General features: G+C 46.6%; 1 protein-coding gene across 1 annotated transcript in view; it reads left to right on the top strand.

Moving 5' to 3' along the window:
* The window catches only part of SERPINB5 (serpin family B member 5), a 24,009-nt gene extending 2,403 nt beyond the window's left edge, over positions 1–21,606 (top strand). The window contains exons 2-7 of the mRNA XM_040264261.1: positions 4,666–4,840; positions 6,761–6,898; positions 9,332–9,449; positions 12,383–12,525; positions 17,330–17,497; positions 19,315–21,606. Of these exons, the coding sequence (XP_040120195.1) occupies positions 4,673–4,840; positions 6,761–6,898; positions 9,332–9,449; positions 12,383–12,525; positions 17,330–17,497; positions 19,315–19,707 (1,128 nt within the window). The 5' untranslated portion in view covers positions 4,666–4,672 and the 3' untranslated portion in view covers positions 19,708–21,606. The remainder of the gene's footprint in view (positions 1–4,665; positions 4,841–6,760; positions 6,899–9,331; positions 9,450–12,382; positions 12,526–17,329; positions 17,498–19,314) is intronic.
* The last annotated feature ends 1,164 nt before the right edge of the window (positions 21,607–22,770 follow it).

The following is a 22,770-nucleotide window of genomic DNA, read 5'->3' as shown; positions in this document are numbered from 1 at the left end:
GATAGTTTCAGCACTAATGGTAGAGAACAAGAGTTTCTTCCAGTAGGAAAATCAGGGGGAGAAACTTTTGTTTTGATAAAAAAGAAAGAAATCATGTAAGTAAAAAAAAGAAAACATGTAAGGCATCTTGATGTCTCTAAAGGGGTAATCCAAGACATGGAGGGTTTTTGGAACTCTAAAGGCTCCTGAGTGAGCAAATGCCAGCAAAGACACAATTACTGAGAAGGAAGGTGATAGGTGTGGTTGGGAACCAGGAGCTCAGAAGAAGTAAGTGCTGGGTCTGGTCTGACCACTCTCGCTCCCCGCGTGGGTGGCCTGGGAGAATCACTTTATCTCTGTGTCCCTGCCTTCCCTCACCTTTAAAATGAAGAGGTGGGGCCAGATTAAATCCAAACCAGGATCTTGTCTGCCTTTAAATGTTTATGACTTTAGGACGCATTGCAAATAATAAAAACAACCAGCAGCTTCGCAGTGGCGTTCTTAGAGCTTTCTGCTGCTTATTGTATCTGCATTGGTACTTTAGCTTCTCTCTCACGTTTCTCTGATTGAAACAAAAATGCTTTTTAAACTTTTAAGTGACTAAAGGATGTAGTGTCTTCCATGTTGAAACTGTAAATGAAATTCTCCTTACTTGTTCTAATCATTAGGTTTTCATGAAAATGAAAGACATTATCTCTGTAATAATGGAATAACAAAATGAAGACTCTGCAGAGACTTTAGCACTCTGACCAGGTCATTCGATATGTAAATTTACCGTGTAGGAATTGCTAATCTCTATTCTTGTATCCATAATTTTCTTTTTGGTTTGATGTTTTTATTATTTTTTTCCTGGGGTATAATTGCTTTACAAAGTTGTATAAGTTTCTGCCGTGCATATCGCCTCCCTCTTGGGCCTCCCTCCCAGCCCTCTCCCCTAATCCCAGCCCTCTGGATCCCTCAGAGCCCCAGGCTGAGCTCCCAGTGTGATTCAGCAGGCTCTGACCTATCCCTTTTATCCATGGTAGTGTGCCTATGTCAAGCTTAATCTCCCAGCTCATCCTGCCTGCCCCCCAGCATTTTGCCCCTTGCCCACACATTGGTTCTGTTTGTATGTCTATTCTCACCTGGAACTAGATTGGTTTGTACCAGATGAATCTAGATTTCATCATCATGATTTCACACACATACGTTAATATACGATTGTTTTTCTCTTTCTGACTTACTTCACTCTGTATGACAGACTCTGGGTCCATCCACATGTCTAAAATGATTCAGTTTGTTCCTTTTTATGGCTGAGTAATATTCCATTGTATATATGTACGACATCTTTACCCATTCATCTGCTGATAGACTTTTAAGTTGCTTCCATGTCCTGGCTGTTGTATTAATAGATAGTGCTGCAACAGAATTGGAGTACATGTCTGTTTTTGAATTATGGTTTTCTCAGGGTACATGCCCAGTAGTGTGATTGCTGGGCCGTATGGTAGTTCTAATTTTTACAGCATTTGCTCTTGCAAGAAGGTCTGCTTAGGAACCTGACCCATTTTCTTGTGCATGCTTTGCTAAAGTTGCCGAGATCTGTTGAAACGCTTCAGCTTGCAGCACAAGGAGGTAGCCATCGTCTGTGGCCAAATTCTTCCCTTGAGCTATCAAACCAGAAAGCTTCACAGCGTTTTCAGGTCACTTTGAGCTAATTACCAAGCAACTGATCAGGTTTACCAGGCAACACTTGACTGATGATGTGTCTCTGTGGCCAACTTAGATGTTCAGTGTGTCCTGATTTACATTCTCCAACAGGGACCGAATCTAAGCCTTGGATTGCAACCCAGTGTTAACTATGTTGTGTAATTAGCTGTGCTTACAGCCACCATGATCTTGTACTCACTTAGAGCCATTTGGATGAAATATTCTCATAATGTTGTAAGGAATGAATGAAAGATGCTTCAGTCCTCACCCTTTGATCCACTTGTGGGATCCGCACTTAGATGTTTGCAGTCAAACTTCCTCAGCAGATTACTCCAAGGCTTTAAACACACAAAAGACATCAAGCTTTAAAGTTTGTTATAAATGATGCAAAATTATTCGGCTTTCTTCTCTTAGCTGGTTGGCAATATATGCCTGGAAGAAACAGGCATGTTCTAACAAACACAAGTAGTCGGTGTGTTTTCGTATTGTGTGGTTAGGGCTTCAGTTGTTTGAGAAGTTTGCAGGCATTTGGGTTTAGGTTTCTCTACTGGGTGAAGAAATAGCCTTTTCTATTTGGCAGAGAAATAGCTCCTGTTGAATTTTAGTCACAGATAAGCTCAGTATTATTGTTAAATTCGCTGTTGGAAAAAGCCGGGCTTCTTGTCCTGAAAGTTTGGGATTCCCCAGACCTTTGAATTTCCCTGTGAGGGACGCATGCTTCTGTGCGTCTCACTGCCCTCTGCCCTCCTCCTGGGGGTCCCCTTCCCCCGAGAGTTCACTCTCCTTTCACGGCCCCCGCCCTCCCCAGAGGAGAGAGAGTAAGATACTAGGCCTTAAAGAAATGTAAGGTCCCTGGCCTGACTTCAGGTTACCTTTTTTTAAAAATGTTCTTAATGTCTATTTTTATTTATTTATTTGGCTGCGGTTGGTCTCACTGGCCACATGTGGGATCTAAATCCCTGACCGGAGACCAAACCCGGGCCCCTGCGCTGGGCGCCTGGAATCTTAGTCTCTGGATCTCCAGGGAAGCCCCAGCTACCTAATCATAGGTTCATAATGGAAACGCTCAGGTCACTTGGCTGTGCTTATCAGACGTGGGAGAAAGCAGTCACTGGAGAAGATCAGTGAGCGTGAACGGGGCAACAGAAAAGTTTTTTTTTTGCTAATAAACTTATGATTGAGATTTATTGTGATCTTTTGAAGTCTGTCCTATACACAAGCCACATGTCTCATAAAAGGGAGAATTCTGAAGAACTGTGTGAAGACGAGGGGCACGCTCCTGGATCTTAGCCTCTTGTCTTGGCATTTTGAAATTCTGTTCAGGGATAAGGTACAAAGTTGAGATCCTGTTCATGCATTTGACTCTAATGCGTCTTTGGCTCCTGACTGACGGAAGCCCTCTGTCTTGAGCGGTGATGCTTCGTCTGAGGCCAGGGAGCGCTTCCTATCCGAGGACCTTCAATGTCATGCTTGCTCTTGCTGTCTGAATGCACGACTGCACAGTGCTTGAGTGCCTTGGGGGAATGCTTCAAACCTCGATCCCTGGGATGGTCATCCACGGGTAATGATGCCCCTTACATGCTGTCCTGGGGTCAGGCAGAGCTGAGGGGCTCATGTAGCTCAGCTTGGCTTCTAGAAGGGACTATGCCCTGACCGCTGGATTTACCCAGGAGCCTTCAGGCTTCATCAGTCAATATCTGCTGCTCTAGGACTAGACAGATAGACCTTTGATTAGCACAGCAGTTGTCAAACTTTAACCTCCAGATCCCTTTACACTCTTAAAAATAACTGAGAATCCCAGAGTTTTTTTTAAAATGTTGCTTATATCTATTGATGTTGTTAGAAATTAAAGCTGAAAAAATTCTGAAATATTTTAAAAACTCATTAACAATAATGGAACCATTACATAGTACCATGGATAACATACTTTTATGAAAAATAACTTTTCTAAAGTGAAATAATACAAAGAGAAGAGTAACATCATTTTTTCTTTCTGCAAATCTCTTTAACACTTGGCTTCATAGACGACTGTGCAACTATCCCACCACCACCACCACCACCATAGTCTCTGGAAAACTCCACTGTGTATTTGTGAGAGATTAAGAGTGAAAGGAAGATGGTGTCTAAGCACAATTATGAAAATAGTTTCAACCTCATGGACCCAGTGAAAGGACCTTTCGGCTGCCAGGGGATCTGTGGGCTCCGCCTGGGGGCAGCTCGGCTTCAGAGCAATGAGGTTCTCAGGCGAGACCAGAGGAGGCCACTGCTGCGGTTCCCACTTCTGTCGTTGAGTTGCTCCGTCGTGTCCGACTCTTTCGGAGACCCCGTGGACGGCAGCCCATCAGGCTCCTCGGTCCCTGGGATCCTCCAGGCAAGAATACTGGAGAGGGTTGCCATCCCCTTCTCCAGGGGATCTCCCCGACCCAGGGACTGAACCTGGGTCTGCTTCATTGCAGGCAGATTCTTTACCACTGAGCCCTGGGCCCCATAGTTTTAGCTGAAGCTGCCTTCTCTCTCTTTAACTGAAATCACACAGAACTGCTGTGACTTGACTGTTTTTGAAATCTACAAAAGATTCAGTTTTATATGGTTTAACCTAAATCCTAATTGAAACAATATAGATAAATAAACCGATTTTCATCAGTGTTGACGATTGTCCTGGCTACATGCAGAGAAGAGGTGTCCCGATTGACAGTTAATCTAACTAGTTACACTAATCCCACTCCTGACGGTGGTCGTTGTAGCCGAGTGGGCCTGGATTCAGAGGCTCACGGCAGAGCTGTCCAGAGAGAGGGCCTCGGGTCTGGACACTCAGACCTCAGGACGTGCGGGCAGGAGCTGCGTCACCGCTGGCTTTAGGTTTGCATTTACCGGAGGTCCCTGCCTCTCTTCTACCCTAGCCTGTGGCTTTGACTTGGATTCTCACTGCGTTGGCCGGATGCAGTTGAGGACACTCGAAAGATGCTTTGGAAATAACCTCTGTCTTGTCCTTTGTTCCAGGCCCACAATGGAGGCCCTGCGACTGGCAAATTCGGCTTTTGCAGTTGACCTGTACAAACAGCTGTGTGAAAAGGAGCCAGCGGACAACATCCTCTTCTCTCCCATCTGTCTGTCCACCTCTCTGTCACTTGCTCAAGTCGGTGCCAAAGGGGACACAGCAGATGAAATTGGACAGGTAAGCCCCGTAGCTTGCCTCTGCTTTGAGTGGGAAAGAATAACCAAGAAGCACCGGTGGTGCCTGGGGAAAGGCAGTGAGGCTCTGTGGTCAGGTTTGCTCAGGGCTGAGTATTTTCTCACTTCTAGCACTCTCTCAATTTTCTTTTTAAATGTGAAAGCTCATTAGTCTGGCCTGCAACCCACGCTTAGAACAGGCACTGTGTTGTGGGGGAGAACCCAGGGATTAACTAGACAATCAAAAGCATTTCCACTAACAAGTGGCCTTTGACAAGTCATGTGACATCTTTCTACCTGTTAGAATGTAAGTGCCAATCAAAGGGGTGTTTGTTAATGTCCCGCTGCAAATACCCCAACCAGGAAGAGTGTATGTCTATACCCTCTGTCTTACGCACAGAGTTTGTTTACAGCATCTTGCTTTATATTAAGATGCAGGCTCTACTATATTCTACTCTATAGTATATTCTGCCCTATTCCATATCCCTACTGGATAGATGGAATATATCCATGCTAATTGCAATGGAGAATTTACACTTGAGATTGAGTGGGCCTTGAAGAGGAAACTTCCTCTGTGGGGAGAGGAGCTTCATCTCTTCGTCTCATTTCTCCCACCACACCACCCCTGCCCCACCTCCCTTTCCTCATTCCTCACCTACCGTTAGAGGAGATCCTCACCTACCATTAGAGAAGAGGCGGAGGAGAGCGTTTCTGGTGCTGCGCCTGCTCCTGGGCGAGAGTGAAGGCCCTCTCTGTGCTTGCTATGGTTCTCCTGCCGTGGTTACCTGGGTTCTTTAACTTTCTGGTCTGTTTGCCATTCAGTAGGCGTGACAGCCATGTACCACTTTGGACCAGCAGGGCTGAGGCTCTGTGACTCATGGGTGCAGTGTGCCCATAAGTGATGTCACCAGAGGTGTGGCATCAGGGCTTGGATATTATGGGTCAGGATGGAGAGAGAAGCACTTTATCCTGATGTCATGTTTTGGGCACCATGGAGCTGAGAAGATGTTGGTTTATTGGTTGGAACAAAAAAGTTAGGAATAAAATAAAAGGTTTTAAGCCTTCCAGAAAATAGCATCCTGGTTTTAAGTGGCTTATTACTATAAAAATAACTATTAACATTTTGAATCCATATAATATTTTAGATGTTTTACAGATAGTGTCTGTAACCCTCACGGCAATTTAGACAGCTAGGTGTTGTCAGCCCATTTTGCAGAGCAGAGAGTGAAGTTCTGAGGGTTGGGCAAGACATTTCTAGTAGGTCCAGGCCGGGGTGAAAGGCCGGACTACTAAACCGTAGGCCGTAGATGGCACGGAGCTGCCTACCTTAAACGACGCCCTCAGCGCGCTTGGCACTGCTTAGGACACCGAGGAGCTCTGGAGACACCCGTGCCCTGGAGTCTGACACTGGCCTAGTGATCGCCTCTTGGCTTTAATTTCTCTCTTCTTGTCTCTGAATTGGGTAGAAATTTTAACCTACTTCCATCTTTTCCAAGTTTGGAGAAAAACATAGAGGCATCGTTCTGAAGAAAGGGCAAGTTTTCCTTGTAGTTAAAGCAAGAGTCGAGTACCTTTAGGCCGGTGTTTCTCAGCTGGGACAGTCTGCCCCTTCCCTCTCACCCTCTCAGGGACACTCAGCAATGACCGGGGGCACTTCTGTTGCCACAAGTGGAAGAAGGCATGCTACTGGCCTCCAGGGTGTCGGGGTGCCCTAGCACTGCCCCCTGCGCCCCTCCCCCTAGGATTACCCCGCCAGAACTGCCAGCAGCGCTAAGGTTGAGCAGCCGTGCTCTCTGGGAACCGCAGAGCTCGTGGTCTGTGTCAGACGGTCAGGCCCCGTCCCCAGGAGGCTGGCCAAAGCCGTGTGTCCACTGCCAGGGAGCAGGCAGCGCTTCATGGGTGATGGGGATTTTTTTCTTCGCAGGTCCTTCATTTTGAAAATGTCAAAGATGTGCCCTTTGGATTTCAAACAGTAACATCGGATGTCAACAAGCTGAGTTCCTTTTACTCCCTGAAATTAATCAAACGGCTCTACGTAGAAAAATCTCTGAATCTTTCTACAGTAAGTGGCTCAATGGAATTAGTAAGATTCAGCTGTTTACCAGGGGTAACATTTTCTCACGGTTAGACCAACGACTTTTTCTAGATGTTCATTTATGGTTTATTTAAAATAAATTAATCCCAGGGGAGAGGTTGAATACGGTGGGAATCAATTGCAGTCACATATTTTAACTTACAATACAGAGGAGCCATGAGCTTCCTTTTCCCTCTCAAACACCCACACACCCCACCCTTTCGCTTAGCTTCCTCACTGAGAGAGGTGGAAAATGGGGTTATTAACTCTCTAACAAATGCGTCTCTGTAGATGTAAGACAGCCCGTAATTTAAACCTCTTTTTCCTTCAGCGTCAGGGCAGGTGACCTGGGGAGATTTTAGGCTCTTTACCTTGCTTGTTCATGTACACAGTGTTCTTCTGATGTTTCCCAAAATCAGTAAGAAAAATAATAATTGTGTGAAGTGACAGTTTTCATCAGCCATGGACTAGTTTTGTTTACCAGGCTGGTCAGGTGGGTGGATACCATACAAGGCTGTGGTGGTAATTCTAGCTGTTTCTTGGAGGAATCATATAAAGAACACTGAAATATCCTTAAATTTGATCCAGAGTGTATCATAATATTTAAAAAATCTCCACTCGAAACACGTAGCCAACTTCCCCAACTACAGAGATGCTCATTCTCTACTTTATTAATATCGAGTTCAGTTTGTGTTTGGATGGTCAGAATTTCAAGCTTTCCAAATCTTGACTCCCAGTTAAATATTTTGCCCTAGTTTTCCTGTCTAAAGTGAAAGAAAGTGAAAGTGAAGTTGCTCAGTCGTGTCCGACTCTTTGTGACCCCATGGACTGTAGCCCACCAGGTTCCTCTGTCCATGGGATTTTCCAGGCAAGAATACTGGAGTGGGTTGCTATTTCCTTCTCCAGGGGATCTTCCCAACCCAGGGATTGAACCCAGGTCTCCTGCATTGCAGGCAGACGCTTTAACCTCTGAGCCACTGTTTGTTATTCTGGCAAGGATCTTTTGGGGATACAGATCGCTAGATACTGTTGTGAGTTTCTTTTTGTTGCTTAAAGACACACACACACAGCCTTCTCCCAAAATAACCTGGGGGAATTAAAGAAATATTGAGATGTGAGTTGGGGCCCAAGAATGAAAGCATTCCAAACCTCCCTGGTCCTTAAGGATGCTTAAACACATTTTGCTGCTGGCAGTGAAGACAGTGGAGGCCCTTCCTCTTGCAAGGTCTCTGGAACGTTCTAAGCTCTGTCAGTAAATGGTAACTCTTAGTCCTAAAGTTGGGTCGCAATGAACAGAATCCAACCGGCTAAGGCTCTGGCTGCTCTGGAAAAAATCCAGGGAGTCCTGTACTCAGAAGTGAAGTGACATGGCATTTAATCAGTCTGTGTTTAGTTTGGCTGAACTTCCATTCAACATTTCGTATTATTTTAAACCAGGAGTTGCAAGGAATTTTTTAAAAGAGTGCTTTCCATTGCTTCTGCGGGTTGTATGCCATCTACAGATTTACTAGTAACAGTAAAAACAAGTGTGGTCTGTGGAGGGCCAATTGCATCACAACTGCCTGGTGTTGCAAATGTGTATCCTCGGCTTTGGGTCACTTGGATCAAGATCAGCAGGGATGGGATTTAGGCTTTTGCATTTTTAACAAGCATCGTAATTAGAAACACTGCTCTGTTCTTTGCAGCGCTGTTTCAAACTTTAATGTGCAGGTGAGTCATCTGGGAATCTTGTTGAAAATTCAGATTCTGATTCAGTAGGTCTAGGGTGGGGCCTGGGCCTCTGCGTTTTCCCTAAATCTTTAAACATTTATTTGGCTGCGCTGGGCCTTGGTTGCTGCAGGTGCAGTCTAGCTCCCTGGCCAGGGACTGAGCCCAGGTCCTCTGCTCCGGGAGCATGGAGCCTTAGCTGCTGGACCGCCAGGGAAGTCCTGAGATTCTGCACTTTTAACAAGGTCCCAGGTAACGCTGCCCATCTTGGTCCTTGGACCAGACTCTGAGTAGCAAGCATCTTTATAATCTTTACTTCAGGGTGGGTTAGATTTTTCTTCTCATAGAGTTCCCTTTTCCATGCATTTCTTCCATTCTAAAACATCGTATATAAATGTACACTTTTGCGTTTCTGAAATTGGAATTCGTATAATTGTTGTGCGCCTTTAGCGTAATGTTTCTTTTCTCCCCAAAGAAAGAAACTGATGGAGGCATTTAATACTCGTATTGTCTTAGAACTGAACAAATGAAGCAATACAAAGAAAATTCATTGGTTTTTACATGAAATTTCGATTTATATTGTGTTACAGATTTTGAAAGGGCATCCATAGTAATAGACATTTAGAAGTCCTTGTGCTGGAATTGTGTAAGGGCACAATGGTTTGACTACAGACTTTAAGGACTTTGTGATTTTATGAACTGGATGTTTTTTAGGAGTTCATCAGCTCCACCAAGAGACCCTATGCAAAAGAGATGGAGACTGTTGATTTTAAAGATAAACTGGAAGAAACGAAAGGTCAGATCAACAACTCAATTAAGGAACTCACAGATGGCAAGTATCCTTTACTTATCCTGCTATAAATCACTAAGTAAATTGACGGTGTCTTCTCATGAGTCTGCTAAGTATAAAATCGAACATCTGGAGGGTTCTTTGAATGTTTTCAGTACACGAGCCGAATTCTTGTGTACCAAGCCATTTCAACCACGTGGGTTTCTGGGTGTCTCCTGCCTCTGTCACGAGTTGGTGGAATTCCAGATGCTTCGGTTTAGTCTGCCTTGTCATGATCCAGGACGGGCTGCCGCAAGCCCTCCTGGAGCCCCAGATGTGCCTCTAACAAAGGACAGCTTGGGGCAGTTTCCGAGACTCGTTTTTCAATCAGGAAGTGAAGGGCTTGGAATGCAAACTGATTATCCTCCAAGCTACTTTCAGCTCAGAATTCTACAAATTTATTAAGGAAAAAAGGACAAAAGGCCTTAGGTTGTCAAAAAGACGTGTTGACAAGGTGGAACAAGACAGACCACCACGGTGGAAGCTGGTCTCAAGCCTGCATCCCGGTCGGCCCTCCAGCGGCCCAGGCCCCCCCCCCCCCCTCCAGCGGCACAGCTCCCGCCTCTTGCTCAGCGCTTCTCTGAGGCCTCTCCCTTTCCTGGCCCCTCCCTCCATGAAAATTCTCTGTGAGTTGTCTTCCTTGCTAAGAAGGAATCGGAGCTAAGATGAATTTGGGTGCCAATCGGTGTTCACGTCCCCCTGCCCTCGACACAAGGAGAGATCCGCGCGGGACACGGAGCCTCGCGGGGTTTTCGGGTGCTTTGCGCTCCCCGGAGGCTGGGGAGGGACGTGTTTCCGCAGCAGAGGCCCAGCGCCGTGAGGTGCCCCCTGGGCACTCTGACTCACGAGTGACAGAGCCGCCACCGCAACCACAGGCTCAGCGGGGCTGGTGGGGGGGGAGGACGTGGGCTGGGAGTCGTTCAAGCCTAGATTTAAACCCAGACGCTACCATTATCAATGGAGGGATTTGGACATGGAGTCTCAGTTTACTGTGCAATGGAGCATATGTTGTCTAACTTCAGCTTCACACGGCTGTGTGTGTGCCAAGTCACGTCAGTTGTGTCCGACTCTTGTTGATAGGCACTTGTTGTTGTTTAGTTGCTAAGTTGTGTCTGACTCTTTTGCAACCCCATGAACTGTAGCCTGCCAGGACTGTAGCTTCTGTCCATGGGATCTTCCAGACAAGAATACTGGAGTAAGTTGCCATTTTTCTCCTCCAGGGGACTTTTCCAACCCAGGGATCAAACCCACGTCTCCTGCATCTGTAGGTGGGTTCCTGACCACTGAGTCATCTGGGAAGCCCATAGCATGCCCACACACAAATGTGTACATTGATGTATATTTGTTATTGAAATGAACTTTCTTTGACTTTGTATACAAAGAAAGATCTGGTCTAGGTAATACCAGGTTAGGCACAATTTTAAAATACATACCTGAAGAAGAGCTCCCATTTAAATTGCTATGTAAGGTTTGCTTTTAAAATTGTTAACAAGTTGCATTTCTCTCCAGCGGCCTCCGTTTTAAAATCTTCAGAAGTTTGAATTTTTTCCTGGAGAAGGTAGTTAAGTGGAGAAACTTCTGAATTTGAAATCAGAAGCTTGAGTTTTAAGTCAACACACTTGAGCTTCCGTGGTGGCTCAGACAGTGAAGAGTCGGCCTGCAGTGCAGGAAACCCTGGTTCGCCGATCCCTGGGTCAGGAAGATCCCCTAGAGAAGGAAACGAGTCCTCACTCCAGTGTTCTTTCCTGGGAAATCCCAGGGACAGAAGGGGAGCCTGGTGGGCTACGGTCCATGGAATCTCAAAGAGTCGGACACGCCTGAGCGTCTAACACACCCCCCCCACCATTAACCAGCTCCCTCCTTCTTCAGTGAGGCTGTTATGTGGTCAGCCCATCACCTAGAACTGGCAGGATGGGTTACAACGTTTGCAGGTCCCAGTGCAGAGTGAAAACACAGGGCCCTTGGTTAAAAGCTGTTGAGAATTTTAAGACGGCGATGAAACCCGTGCAGTTCCCTGCACACCTGGCCGCAGCCCGGGAAGGGGGTCTGAGCTGTGGTGCGAAGATCTAAGAGATTAAGGCAAAGAAAAATCTTTTGCACAAACATCAGTGCTAATCAAAAGCAAAGACTTTATTAAGGGTTTGTCACCGTCGAACTGTTTTGTCTGTTGAGGGCTTGAGCTCCATGGTGGGTGCAGTTGTTATGGAGCCTATGGTGGTGGTTATGGCTGACCTGGAGGCAGACACACTGCCAACAGGGCAATTTGAGGAGGAGGGGCGGGAGCTTCGGGGTAAAGAGGAGAGCTTTGTCCAGGCATCAAACGTGCTTGGCAGCTGAGGGAACCTGGAGAGCCACGTGGCCTCTCTGAGCCTCAGTGCCCTCATCTGTGAAATGGGGATGATGACCTTTGCCCTCCAGGATCGTCATGAGGGAAGTGAGATAGGACACGTGACAGTATGGAGTGCAGGGCTGGGTAGAAAATAAGGTTTCTGGTACTTTTTTTTTCCCCACGAGCACAGGCTTTGGAGTCACAAAGAACTGGCTTTGAATCCTGAATTCCGCATTGCTCATGCATCGTCTTGGGCAAGGGACTTAACAGGGAGTCTCAGCTTCCTCATCTGTAAAGGGGGAGACGTGCAGGGCACCGCGCCTTAGTGTCCAGCACGGCCTTCCTCAGCGCGGTGGAGACGCCACGGCGCGGCAGTGCTCTCCTCCTTCCTCCCCTGCCCCCTGTCGCCCTCCTTCTCAGGCCTCTTGGAGAGGCTGGGTGTGGCGGGATGGAAGGAGAGAAGGGATCCTTTTGAAATGAGATGGGCTGGGCTACCAAGCCATGTTATAGGTGTGGCCCTAGCCAGTGAGGGACTTGTGTGTGGACATCAGAGGTGGTTTGGAAGAGTAACCCTGTGCAATTTGTGGTTTCCTAAAACTGTTTGCAGGCCACTTTGAGAACATTTTAGCTGACAACAGTGTGAATGACCAGACCAAAATCCTTGTGGTTAATGCTGCCTACTTTGTTGGAAAGTGGATGAAGAAATTTCCTGAGTCAGAAACCAAAGAATGCCCTTTCAGAATCAACAAGGTACGTGGGCTGCGTGCAACAGACAGAGGATCCCAGCTGCAGGTCCAAAAAGTTACAGCCACGCAAGGGACCCTGGGGATTCACTCCGATGAGGACAATTAAGGCACAAAAGGTGATCTTTTCCCAAGACAGCTGACAGGGGGTGAGTGTAGAAAAAACTCCATAATCCAGAGACTCACATTCTTTTTCTGGGATGTCCTTAGGGTCTGAGTATGATTTTACAGAGCTTATAATACAGTGTGTGGTTAGTCGCTCAGTTGTGACCAACTCTTTTGTGACCCCATGGACTGTAGCCCTCCAGGCTTCTCTGTCCATGGGATTCTCCAGGCAAGAATACTGGAGTGGGTTTTCATTCCCTTCTCCAGGGGACCTTCTTGACCCAGGGATCAATCTCAGGTCTCCTGCATGGCAGCCAGACGCTTTACCATCTGAGCCACCAGGAAGTCCTTATAACATAGTGGTTAAGTCGAAATCACCAACCAGAAAATAGCTATAGATATTTGGGGTCACTAATAAGAAAGGAAAGGAAAAGAAACAAACTAAATCCCAACGTCAGAGGCCTTTGGATCATCACGAAGCATAACCATTTGGGAATCTTATTCCAGGTTAATAAACTCCTCTGTGATCTCATTTCTCACCTGTTGGCAGTAAAGTACATGGTTCTGGTATTTTAATTTAGAAAATGCTTTGAGGTGCTTGCTGACCGTGAAGGAGAAAGCATAGCTTACTCATCTCCAGGGCTGGGAGTCATTATGGAGAAGCATTACAAACCTGCGTTGTAGGGAAGTACAGTTTTAACACTGTTGAGTGAATAATGAAGTTGTAGACCGGAGACTGGAAAACTGACCCTTTCGTTGTGAGGTGGGAGACAGTGGGCCTCTGGGCTGGATGCCCGGTGTTTGTCACATGGAGTAAAGCTGAGCTTTTGTTCTCCCCCAGACACTCCCAAGGACAAAGCTAGTGGCAAAAGCTGAGCTCTGCTAAAGCAGAGAGATAAGGTGCCCACTCCTGAGGTCAAGGAAGTCTTCTCTGTCTGCATGTGTGCAGGGAGGCTTCTTGGGGGTCGAATAGGGAGGAGACCTCACCCCATTATAAGTGTGGACACACACCCATAGACCTCTGTGGTGGGATCCATTTTAGAAGAAAAGTTGTGCATGGATCTTGGGGAGGGTCCCTGGACCAGTCAGGTGTGAAGAAAGAAACAAGGTGATTGGCCAAAGGGAAACCAAGCCGGGCCCCCCCCCCCCCACTGTCGCGCGTGAGTGACTTGCGTCACCTCCTCACTCAGGACGTCTCCGGGGGGTCTCTGCCCAGCTTCCGACTCACCGACGCCCCCTCACTGCAGAGGCGGCCGATACCCTTTCTCTGTGTGTGCATCTCTGCTCTGCTTCTGAGGAAGATAAACAAACTGTTTTACCGTTTGCTCACCCGTACATTGTAGTGTGTCTCTAATAATGAACGTTGTACCTGGTTTTATAGTTTTTGTCCTTGAAACATTCTTGCTTTCAAAAAGGGGCAAGAGCCAGGCCTACCTTCTTCTAGCCTCTAGCCCCTGGTGGTATAGTGGCTAGGACTCTTGGTTTTCAGCTGGGTTACCCAGGTTTAATTCCTGGGCAGGAAACTAAGATCTCTCTTCAGGACTGCTCACTGCTCTCCTTCTGAGAGCAGGTAGAGGACCTGGGAAACTCCAGACATTCATAGGATGCTGTGATTTGGTTTCGTTTGATGAGATCTGGCTTGTGATAATAACACAGATTCAGACTGTTCATCAGTCAGCAATATGGTGGAAGGAAGCTTATTTACCCTGTAGCCCTGTGATCGACTCTAGTCCTCAGGTCTCTCCTGGAACCCACAGCTGTTGTTTCGTCGCTCATTCGTCCGACTCTTGGCGACCCCGTGGACTTCCGTGCCAGGCTTCCCTGTCCTTCGCATCCCCTGGACTTTGCTCAGACGCGTGTCCATTGAGTTGATGTTGCTAATGGTGCTTCTCATACCAGCTGCAGGGCCAGCCCAGAAGGTCATCAGGGTCCTGCCATAGTGAGTGAGTTCACCATGAACTCTTGTGCTGATCAGGCTCAGGTCTGTGTTTTTACATCTGTTAATGAGTGTTTTACAGAGGTGGGTAGGACATGTCAGTTCCTCTATTCTTGTTTTTAAATCATAAAGCGAGGTCAGATCAACATCCTGGAGTCTTGGGCTCTAGAAAGAGAATTAATAGGGATTTAAAGTGCCATTGATCTCTCAGAGGTTCATCAAATGAAACACTATTCAAGGCTGTGTGGGGCCACACCCTGCTTTTGAATGAACAGGTTATTAGCTTTCCTTTGAGTTGCTTTTGTCAGCTCCTAAACTTTCGGGTGATGCTACTAAAACGTTTCCCATGTCCTTCGGTCTCATGTCTTTTAAGGGCTAGACTAAACTAATGAAGTTATATTATTAAACGTTTAGTATAATGCCTCTTCTGACAAAGCTGAACACACCCACACACACGCGCACACACACACGCGCACACACACGCACACACCCACACCCACGCACACTCACACACACACATACACACACACGCACGCACGCACGCATGCACTCTGCATTTTCTGGGATGGTCGTTACTTCGTCTTATTTTCAGAGACATGTCTTAATTTATATTTTAGAAAATGGGATTATTGTTTCCACAGTCAGTGCTGAAAAATGAAATGGATGACAGTTTTTGGTGATCACAGTTTTTGTGAATTCAGAAACAGTTAGTAACACTAAACTAATGGAGATTTTTAGACAAATCTGTATCTTCTTTGAGAAATGGAAGAATTACCAGTTAATTGCAAAAGTAGTTTTTTTTTAAAAAACTCATAATTTTGTTTTTGGTTATATGTAGAGGCAAAGTCTTCAATTATTTAATAACAACCAAATGTTTACTGAGCAGCTATTCTGTGCTGGGATACACCAAGGCATAAGACATGGTTCCTGCTTTGACTGTAGTCCAGATGAGGTGGGGGCTGTCACACGCACACATATTTCTTTTCTAAAGTATTTCCCCTTTTTTGGCGTTTACACGCTGCTATTTAGTTAGTTTCGGTTGTCCTGGGTCTTCGGTGCTGTCCTCGGGCTTTCTCTGGGTGCGGTCTCCGCACTGCGGGCTCCGCACTGCGGGCTCCTCTCCGAGGGGCACAGGCTCTGGGCTCGGGCTCCAGGAGCTGGAGCGCAGGGACTCAGGAGCTGTCGCTCGCGGGCTCTCGGGCACGGGCACAGGAGATGCAGCGTGAAGGCTCAGTTGCTCCACGGAGTGTGGGGTCCTCCTGGGCCAGGGGTCTAACCCGCGCCCTCTGCATTGGCAGGTGGATTTGTACCCACCAGGAAAGTCTTACACACGTATTTCTGACACCGTGACAAGTGCTAAAATGGATACATATAGAAACAGTAGAACGAGTAAGGCCTAGTTTGCTTGCAGATACTCTGGGTGAGATTCAGCTTTACTGTTGAAGATGCCAGATAAGAACTGTCCTATTATTCTGCAGACTTGATGTTTGAAATTTCCCCCAAAGAGATTCAGTTAACAGGCAAACATCCCGTGAGAGGTATAAACCCAGACAATAAGTTGGACTAAATTACTATCAGTCTTTACTCCCTAGTATGAATTAATTTTTCTTTAGAAAATGAGTCACCTCTGTGGCAATAAGGTCAGATATTAATGGGGACACAGAGGAAAAAAGGCCTGGGGCGCTGCCTGGAGAGAAGGACTGTGGGATAGGAGCTGTAAAGGACTTCGAGATAATTTTATTTGTCATCATTCTTAATTTTTAAAATTAAGAAATATTTCAAGTGTACAGTAAATTATGGAGGATAATATAACAAGCACCAATGAACCAACAAACACCTTTGTAAAATCTGTAGATTTTGCCATTTCCTCTATTTTAAAGGAAAAGTATAGCCAGAGTTGCCCTGTCTTGCGTCGCCCCGCTCCCGCCTCCCACCTTCCCCCCAGAGGAATGGCCATCCTGAGACCTCCAGTTCCCTCATGCTGCTGACAGAGACACTGAGACCCAGGGAGATTGCAGTGATTCCCTGAATCTCATGGCATCTGTTTATGTCACATCTGAGACCGAAACCCGAGGTCCTCATGTCTAATCAGATCGGAGCAAGAAGAGGGGATGGGGAGGGGTGACAGAAATCACAGGCAGATGGAGGACTAGGCGAGCGTGATTTTGCTCTGCTATATGCTGACTTCTCCATAATAGGCATTTTATGAGGAGAAGCTACATAAATGGGTATGCGGGTTTGCGCTGGAGCTGACTTTCAAGTGAGCTCCACCAGCAGTGGTTGAAAGATCTTGTAATTACAAGCATCTATAAACCCTAAGTTAATGTTTACTTGTATTTCCAGTCATTCCATCTTATTTTTAAAGTTTTATATATGCAAACACAGTATTATATTATGTCTAGTTCCTGTAGTTATAAAGCACACGAATAACTTTTCAGAGGAAGTCATAAACTCTTGATAGGACTGTGTGGGTCTCCCTGCGGCCGCTTTAAGCCATAACGACTTGAAGCTATATTAGGAACAAATTTGTGTGCTGTGTGTGTGTGTGCGCGCGTGTGAGTGTGCGTGCGCGCGCGTGTGTGTGCGTGTGTGCGTGAGTGTGCGTGTGTGTGTGTGCGTGTGTGTGTGCGTGCGTGTGTGCGCGCGTGTGTGTGTGCGTGTGTGTGTGTGCGCGCGCGCGTGTGTGTGTGTGTGTGCGTGTGTGAGTGTGCGTGTGTGTGTGGGTGTGTGTGCGAAAAGCAGGCAGAGCAAATCTCTTCTCCTTTTGCAGACGGACACCAAACCAGTGCAGATGATGAACATGGAGGCCGCGTTCTGTGTGGGCCACGTCGATGGTGTCAACTGTAAGATCATAGAGCTTCCCTTTCAGAACAAGCACCTGAGCATGCTCATCCTGCTGCCCAAGGACGTGGAGGACGGGCCCACGGGCCTGGAGCAGGTGAGGAGGGCGGCGGGATGCAGCGCGCACGCGCAGTGGCGCCAGGAGGCGCTGGGCGGCCTTGTGGGGCTGACGGAGGGCGCCCGGTAACCTTGCCCAATGGGCTCCAACGGTTTCAGGGTTCTTTTGGGGTTTTTCTCCTCAATATGAAAACAGCTAATGTTTATTTGGTACTTACAGTGCGCCAGGAACTGTAAGTTCACCCATGCACCGGTCATCTGATTCTCACGGCCGTCGCAGGGGTTAGAAACTGTTACCCTGAGTGCTGAGTTTACCAGGGGACGCAGGCACGAGGGCCAGGCGCACGGTACAGACTCGCGTGTGGCACGCAGGATCGGCGTGTGCGCCCAGGAGCTTGGGAGCTGCCCTCTTAGCGTTCCGAACGCCAGGCTGTGCTGCGCCCTGCTCAGTCAGTCGCGGCCGACTCTGCGCGACCCCACGGCCTGTGCCTCACCTGGCTCCCCGGTCCGTGGATTCTCCAGGCACGAAGACGGGAGTGGGTCGCCATGTCCTTCTCCAGCGGGTCACCCCCACCCAGGGACCGAACCCAGGCCCCCCGCATTGCGGGCGGATTCTCCCCGTCTGCGCCCCCAGGAGTGCCTCTTTGAGGAACCTAGGATTCGCTTATTTCCGGCCACTCAGTTACTCCCTGGCGCGGTGGATGGGCCAGCTTGGTCTCAGCCTCCCTGCTACTTTGGTTCTCATTATGTTTTATCTGTTACTGTATGAACTGGATCATAACTCCTGTCTCCATCTTCCTTCTGTTCATTCTTCTCTCTCCTTTTTACAGCCCAGCAGGTTCCTCTGTCCATGGGATTTCTTAGGCAAGAATATTAGAGTGGGCTGCCATTTTCTTCTCCAGGGGCTCTTCCTGACCCAGGGGCTGAACTGGCATCTCTTACATCTCCAGCATTGGCAGGCGGGTTCTTTAACCGCTGCACCACCTGGGAAGCTTTGGTCTTAATAATTTGTTTGAAATGAAACAGTATCCATGAAAAATACTTATCATAGATTAGCAAGAGAGTCCAATGGCTCCCTCCCCCATTAGAAAAAAAGCTGATGATCTGCTTGTGACCTTGTCTCCTCCCTGATTTTTATGGGTTTCACATGAGTGACTTCAGTGCCGATTGCCTCATGTAGTAACGGTCAAGATGTTATTCTCCGTTTAACATGCATTTCTCCTCTAGCCAGTGCAGAGACTGGAAGGGCAAGGAGCAATTTAAGATTTGCTCAATGAAGAATTTTATGACTAAATCATTTTACGCATCATTGCATATCTCTCATTTTAAAAATGACCAACTGAGATGGATGCATTCATCACCTATGGTCTTAAAGAATGACCTTAGACAGTTCGAATTCTCATTTTGAAAAGGGTAACTTTAGCTTAAATTTGATGCTATGCCTAGGGCATGAATATTTTAGGTTTCCTAGTAGAGGAATTAAAATAAGCTTTCAGTAAATATAATGCAGAAGCGGTTTTCTAATTTTACACTTATTTCACCATTGTCCACGCATCATCATGAACCATGGACTCATCTCTATGGAGCTCCTCTGTAGCGAAAAGAAATGCTCTCATGAATTTCAGAGCGAAGGGACCACTGCCTTCAGGTGTGCGGGAGAGTGGCGCCGGGTGGCTTGGTGGCCATTTGTAGGAGAGCCTCCTCACATCCCAAACCTGCAGAGTCGGTTCTGTCTTTGATGGACCATCTGTACTACTTCCAAATCAGGCCCTCAGTGACCCTGTATGTTTTTAATCGAGCAGGATCTTTTACAGTTGGAAATAAAAAAAATAATTTCCTCTGCTTTTTGTCCTTCAGGTCGAAAAACAACTCAACTCAGAGACGCTCTTGCAGTGGACAAATCCCAGCACGATGGCCAATGCCAAAGTCAAACTCTCCATTCCAAAATTTAAGGTGGAAAAGATGATTGATCCCAAGGCTAGTCTGGAAAACTTAGGGCTGAAAAACATCTTTAATGAGGATACCTCTGATTTCTCTGGGATGTCAGAGACAAAGGGAGTGGCCCTCTCAAATGTCATTCACAGAGTGTCCTTAGAAATAACTGAAGATGGTGGGGATTCCATAGAGGTGCCAGGGTCACGGATCCTGCAACACAAGGATGAGTTCAATGCCGACCACCCCTTTATTTACATCATCAGGCACAACAAAACTCGAAACATCGTTTTCTTTGGCAAGTTCTGTTCTCCTTAAGTGGCAGAGCCCGGGTTAAGTCCCACCCAACTTCTCTGCCGACTCTGCCTCTAGAGAATCATTTTCTAAAAACGATAAATTGTTAATACTGCTGGATCAGGAAGCCACCGGTACACACCCTAATGGACCTTTTTTCTAATCCTTTTTTTGGTTTTTTATTTTCCCTCCCAGTCCCTTAGAAGACGGTGCTTTAAGGAATCACCTTAGAGAAAAAAAATTTGTGTTCATTATTTGTCAGACAATCCAGGGTTATTGGCAGGAACACGGTCTTTCTCAAAGAAAATTCCTCTAGGGAGGATCTAAAGAATTTTTATTACCAAAGCTTAGCCTTCCCTCTCTGGGATGCAGAATGTACTAAACGTCCTCTTTTTCCTGGGACATGGGCGCTGCAAAGCTTTCCTGGCATGAATGAGACTTGGGGGCAGTACATCCACAGCTCCTTATGCTGAACACAAGGGACCAATATTTCCTTCAAAGTCTGACTTTGGGGGGATTTTAGAAAGATAATATGTTGCATATACTGTATGTTATGGAGTTCCACTGACAGAAACTGGAACAGCACCCTATAAATCAACATCTTAATATTTCTGCCATAAAATGTAGAATATTGGCACAAAGTAAATAAAGACACTGGGCAGCCCCAAATGTCAGGCTCTGCTGCCACGTGGGCATGTCTCCTGCTTACAAAAAGACTTCGTTTTCAGAACTTTGTGGACTTTTGGAGAGTTGGACCTGCGGTAACCAAGGGGCAGCACCTCAATGGGAAGTTCAGGTCTCAATAGAAATTCACCTTAGATCAGCACAGCGGGTTAAGCAGAGTTCTCCGTGCTATACAGCATGCCCCATCACTTGTCTATTTCATACATATTATCCACAGTGTATATGTGTCAGCTCTAATCTCCTAATTCCTCCCACCCCACCCCTTCCCCCCGTGGTATCCACTAGTTAACAATACCGCATCCTGTATTTGAAAGTTGCTAAGACAGTAGATCTTAAAAGTTCTCACCACACTCATGCAAAGCTGTAAGTGGGTGAGGCGATCGATGTGTTAACTCACTTTATTGCGGTGGTCATTTCGTAATATATTACAAATATTCAGTCCTTACATTGTACACCTTAAACTGGTACGATGTTTTATGTCAAGTATATCTCAATGAAGGTCAACAACAGCAGCAACGAAAAAGATTTAACAGATTGCTGCAGAATAAATAATTTAAGCCTAACTTTAAAAAAATCACTTTCACTTTTGATAGAATGCCCACCTGTTGCTGGCGAGAGACCACTGGCAGGAAATTCTAACCGGCTCCAGCTTGTGGATGTCTGACCACCAGGGACTTAAATGCATCCGGACTCTCACAGTAGGCAGTAAAGGAATGCTGGGTGTTGGGGGGGCTTGCGTCGTCGCTGTGATTTAGTGGGACTCGGGGAGGAGCTTAATGCTGTTGGGCGGGCGGCTGAAAACGCTTCTGCTGCCTCAGTGCATATGTTTCTCAGCGTCTACGGGTTCAGTTACTGTGGATAGCTAGTCGGTAACGCGTAGCAATAGTATGTTTTTAAAGATGTTTCTGAGAAGTTACCTGTGTCACAAGTTCAAGTGTTAATTCACTGCAGAAAGAGGGTGGCTGGGAGGTTTGAATTTGGAAGGACGGCAGAACTCCTTCCCCACCCCTCCAAACCCCCGCCGGCTTCGTTGTAAATAGGTTCAACTTTTCTTCTTGCTCTGAAGGCTCAATATTGAATTCCTTTTATGCTGTTGAAAATAAAATATTATTGAATTACAAGACTTGCTTTTTTCCATGAAAGTTGGATTTTCTATTTTGAAACAGAACCAAGCCAACCACTGACAAAGTGTTTTTTTTGCGGGGAAGATTGATGTAGAATAAACAGAAATAAGAATAATGACTGCCCCTATTTCTGGTCTTCCTTCCTTCCTGCACACCAGCTCTTGCTTCCTCCTTCTATCCCCTGTCATCCTGGCAGGAAAGGACCAGGGAAATGGTAGATTAACTTCCAACTCCATAAAAGTGTTTAATGAAACCAGGGGCCTTGTAGGAGGCTATGGAACTTCCCTCCAGCGTTTTCCACCTTGGGCCCTGCCTCAAAATGTAATTTTATCAAGTAAGCTGTGTATGCCTAAAATGGTTTCTTATTAAGTACCCTTCCCGTCCCCAGTGTCATGCACATGGTTTTAAATCAATTTCCATGTCTCTGAACCTAATATTCAACACAGCCCTTTTCCTGGCCCTGCAGAGTGCTCAAATAGAACATGTCTCCTCTTGCAATAAAAGCTGAGTGCAAAAATGGACAAATGCCCCGCGTTCTCAAATGGAAAAGGCCATCTGGGCAGGATTTCTGGGTGTGGCCAAGTCGGGTTTTAGCACTCTTGGCTTATTATCCCTCTTCTCTAGACTGTGAGAAGGAAAGTGGGGGACGACCTTGAAACATGCTTCAGGATTATTTAGAGGAGCGGAGAGATCCGTGCTCCTTCAAGCCAAGTAAGTGTTCAGGGAACTTAACGTGCCTCCTTTGGGATTGACTGTTGCCAGGGAAAGTTTCATCCAGTGACCGCAGTGCCGTCTGCAGAGCTGCCTGGTGATGGCTGTGTATGAGAACAGAGCTCCCACGGGGACTTCCCTGGCAGTTCAGTGGTGACAGCTCCACAGTGGCCCTGCTGGGGCCATGGGTTCGATTCCTGGTTGGAGAACTAACAGCCTGCACAGCCGAAAAATTAAAAAAAAATAGCATGCATGCGTTCACACACTTGCATCCCTGGGGATGAAAGCACTGAGCCACAGACTGTTCAGGGCTCAGCTTCAGGGGGCGCTGCCAGATGGTTTTCCAGTGCGTTCTACCGGCGCTTCTCTACCTTTATTACGATTGTTATCACGTCATTACTGTTAGTGATTATTTTTTCCAACTGTGACTCTTATCAACTCCACTGTCATTCTTGGGGTAATTATGAGCCAGGCACTGTGCTAGATATGACATATATTATAATTCTGCTTCCACAACAATCCTGTGAGGACTCATTCAAGGTTAAAGGAACAGAGGATCAGAGACACT

The sequence above is a fragment of the Oryx dammah genome, unplaced genomic scaffold (assembly GCF_014754425.2).
Source record: "Oryx dammah isolate SB20612 unplaced genomic scaffold, SCBI_Odam_1.1 HiC_scaffold_22, whole genome shotgun sequence".
NCBI lineage: Eukaryota > Metazoa > Chordata > Mammalia > Artiodactyla > Bovidae > Oryx > Oryx dammah.
The sequence above is the reverse complement of the archived record's forward strand: the minus strand, read 5'-3'. Positions and strand labels throughout refer to the sequence as shown.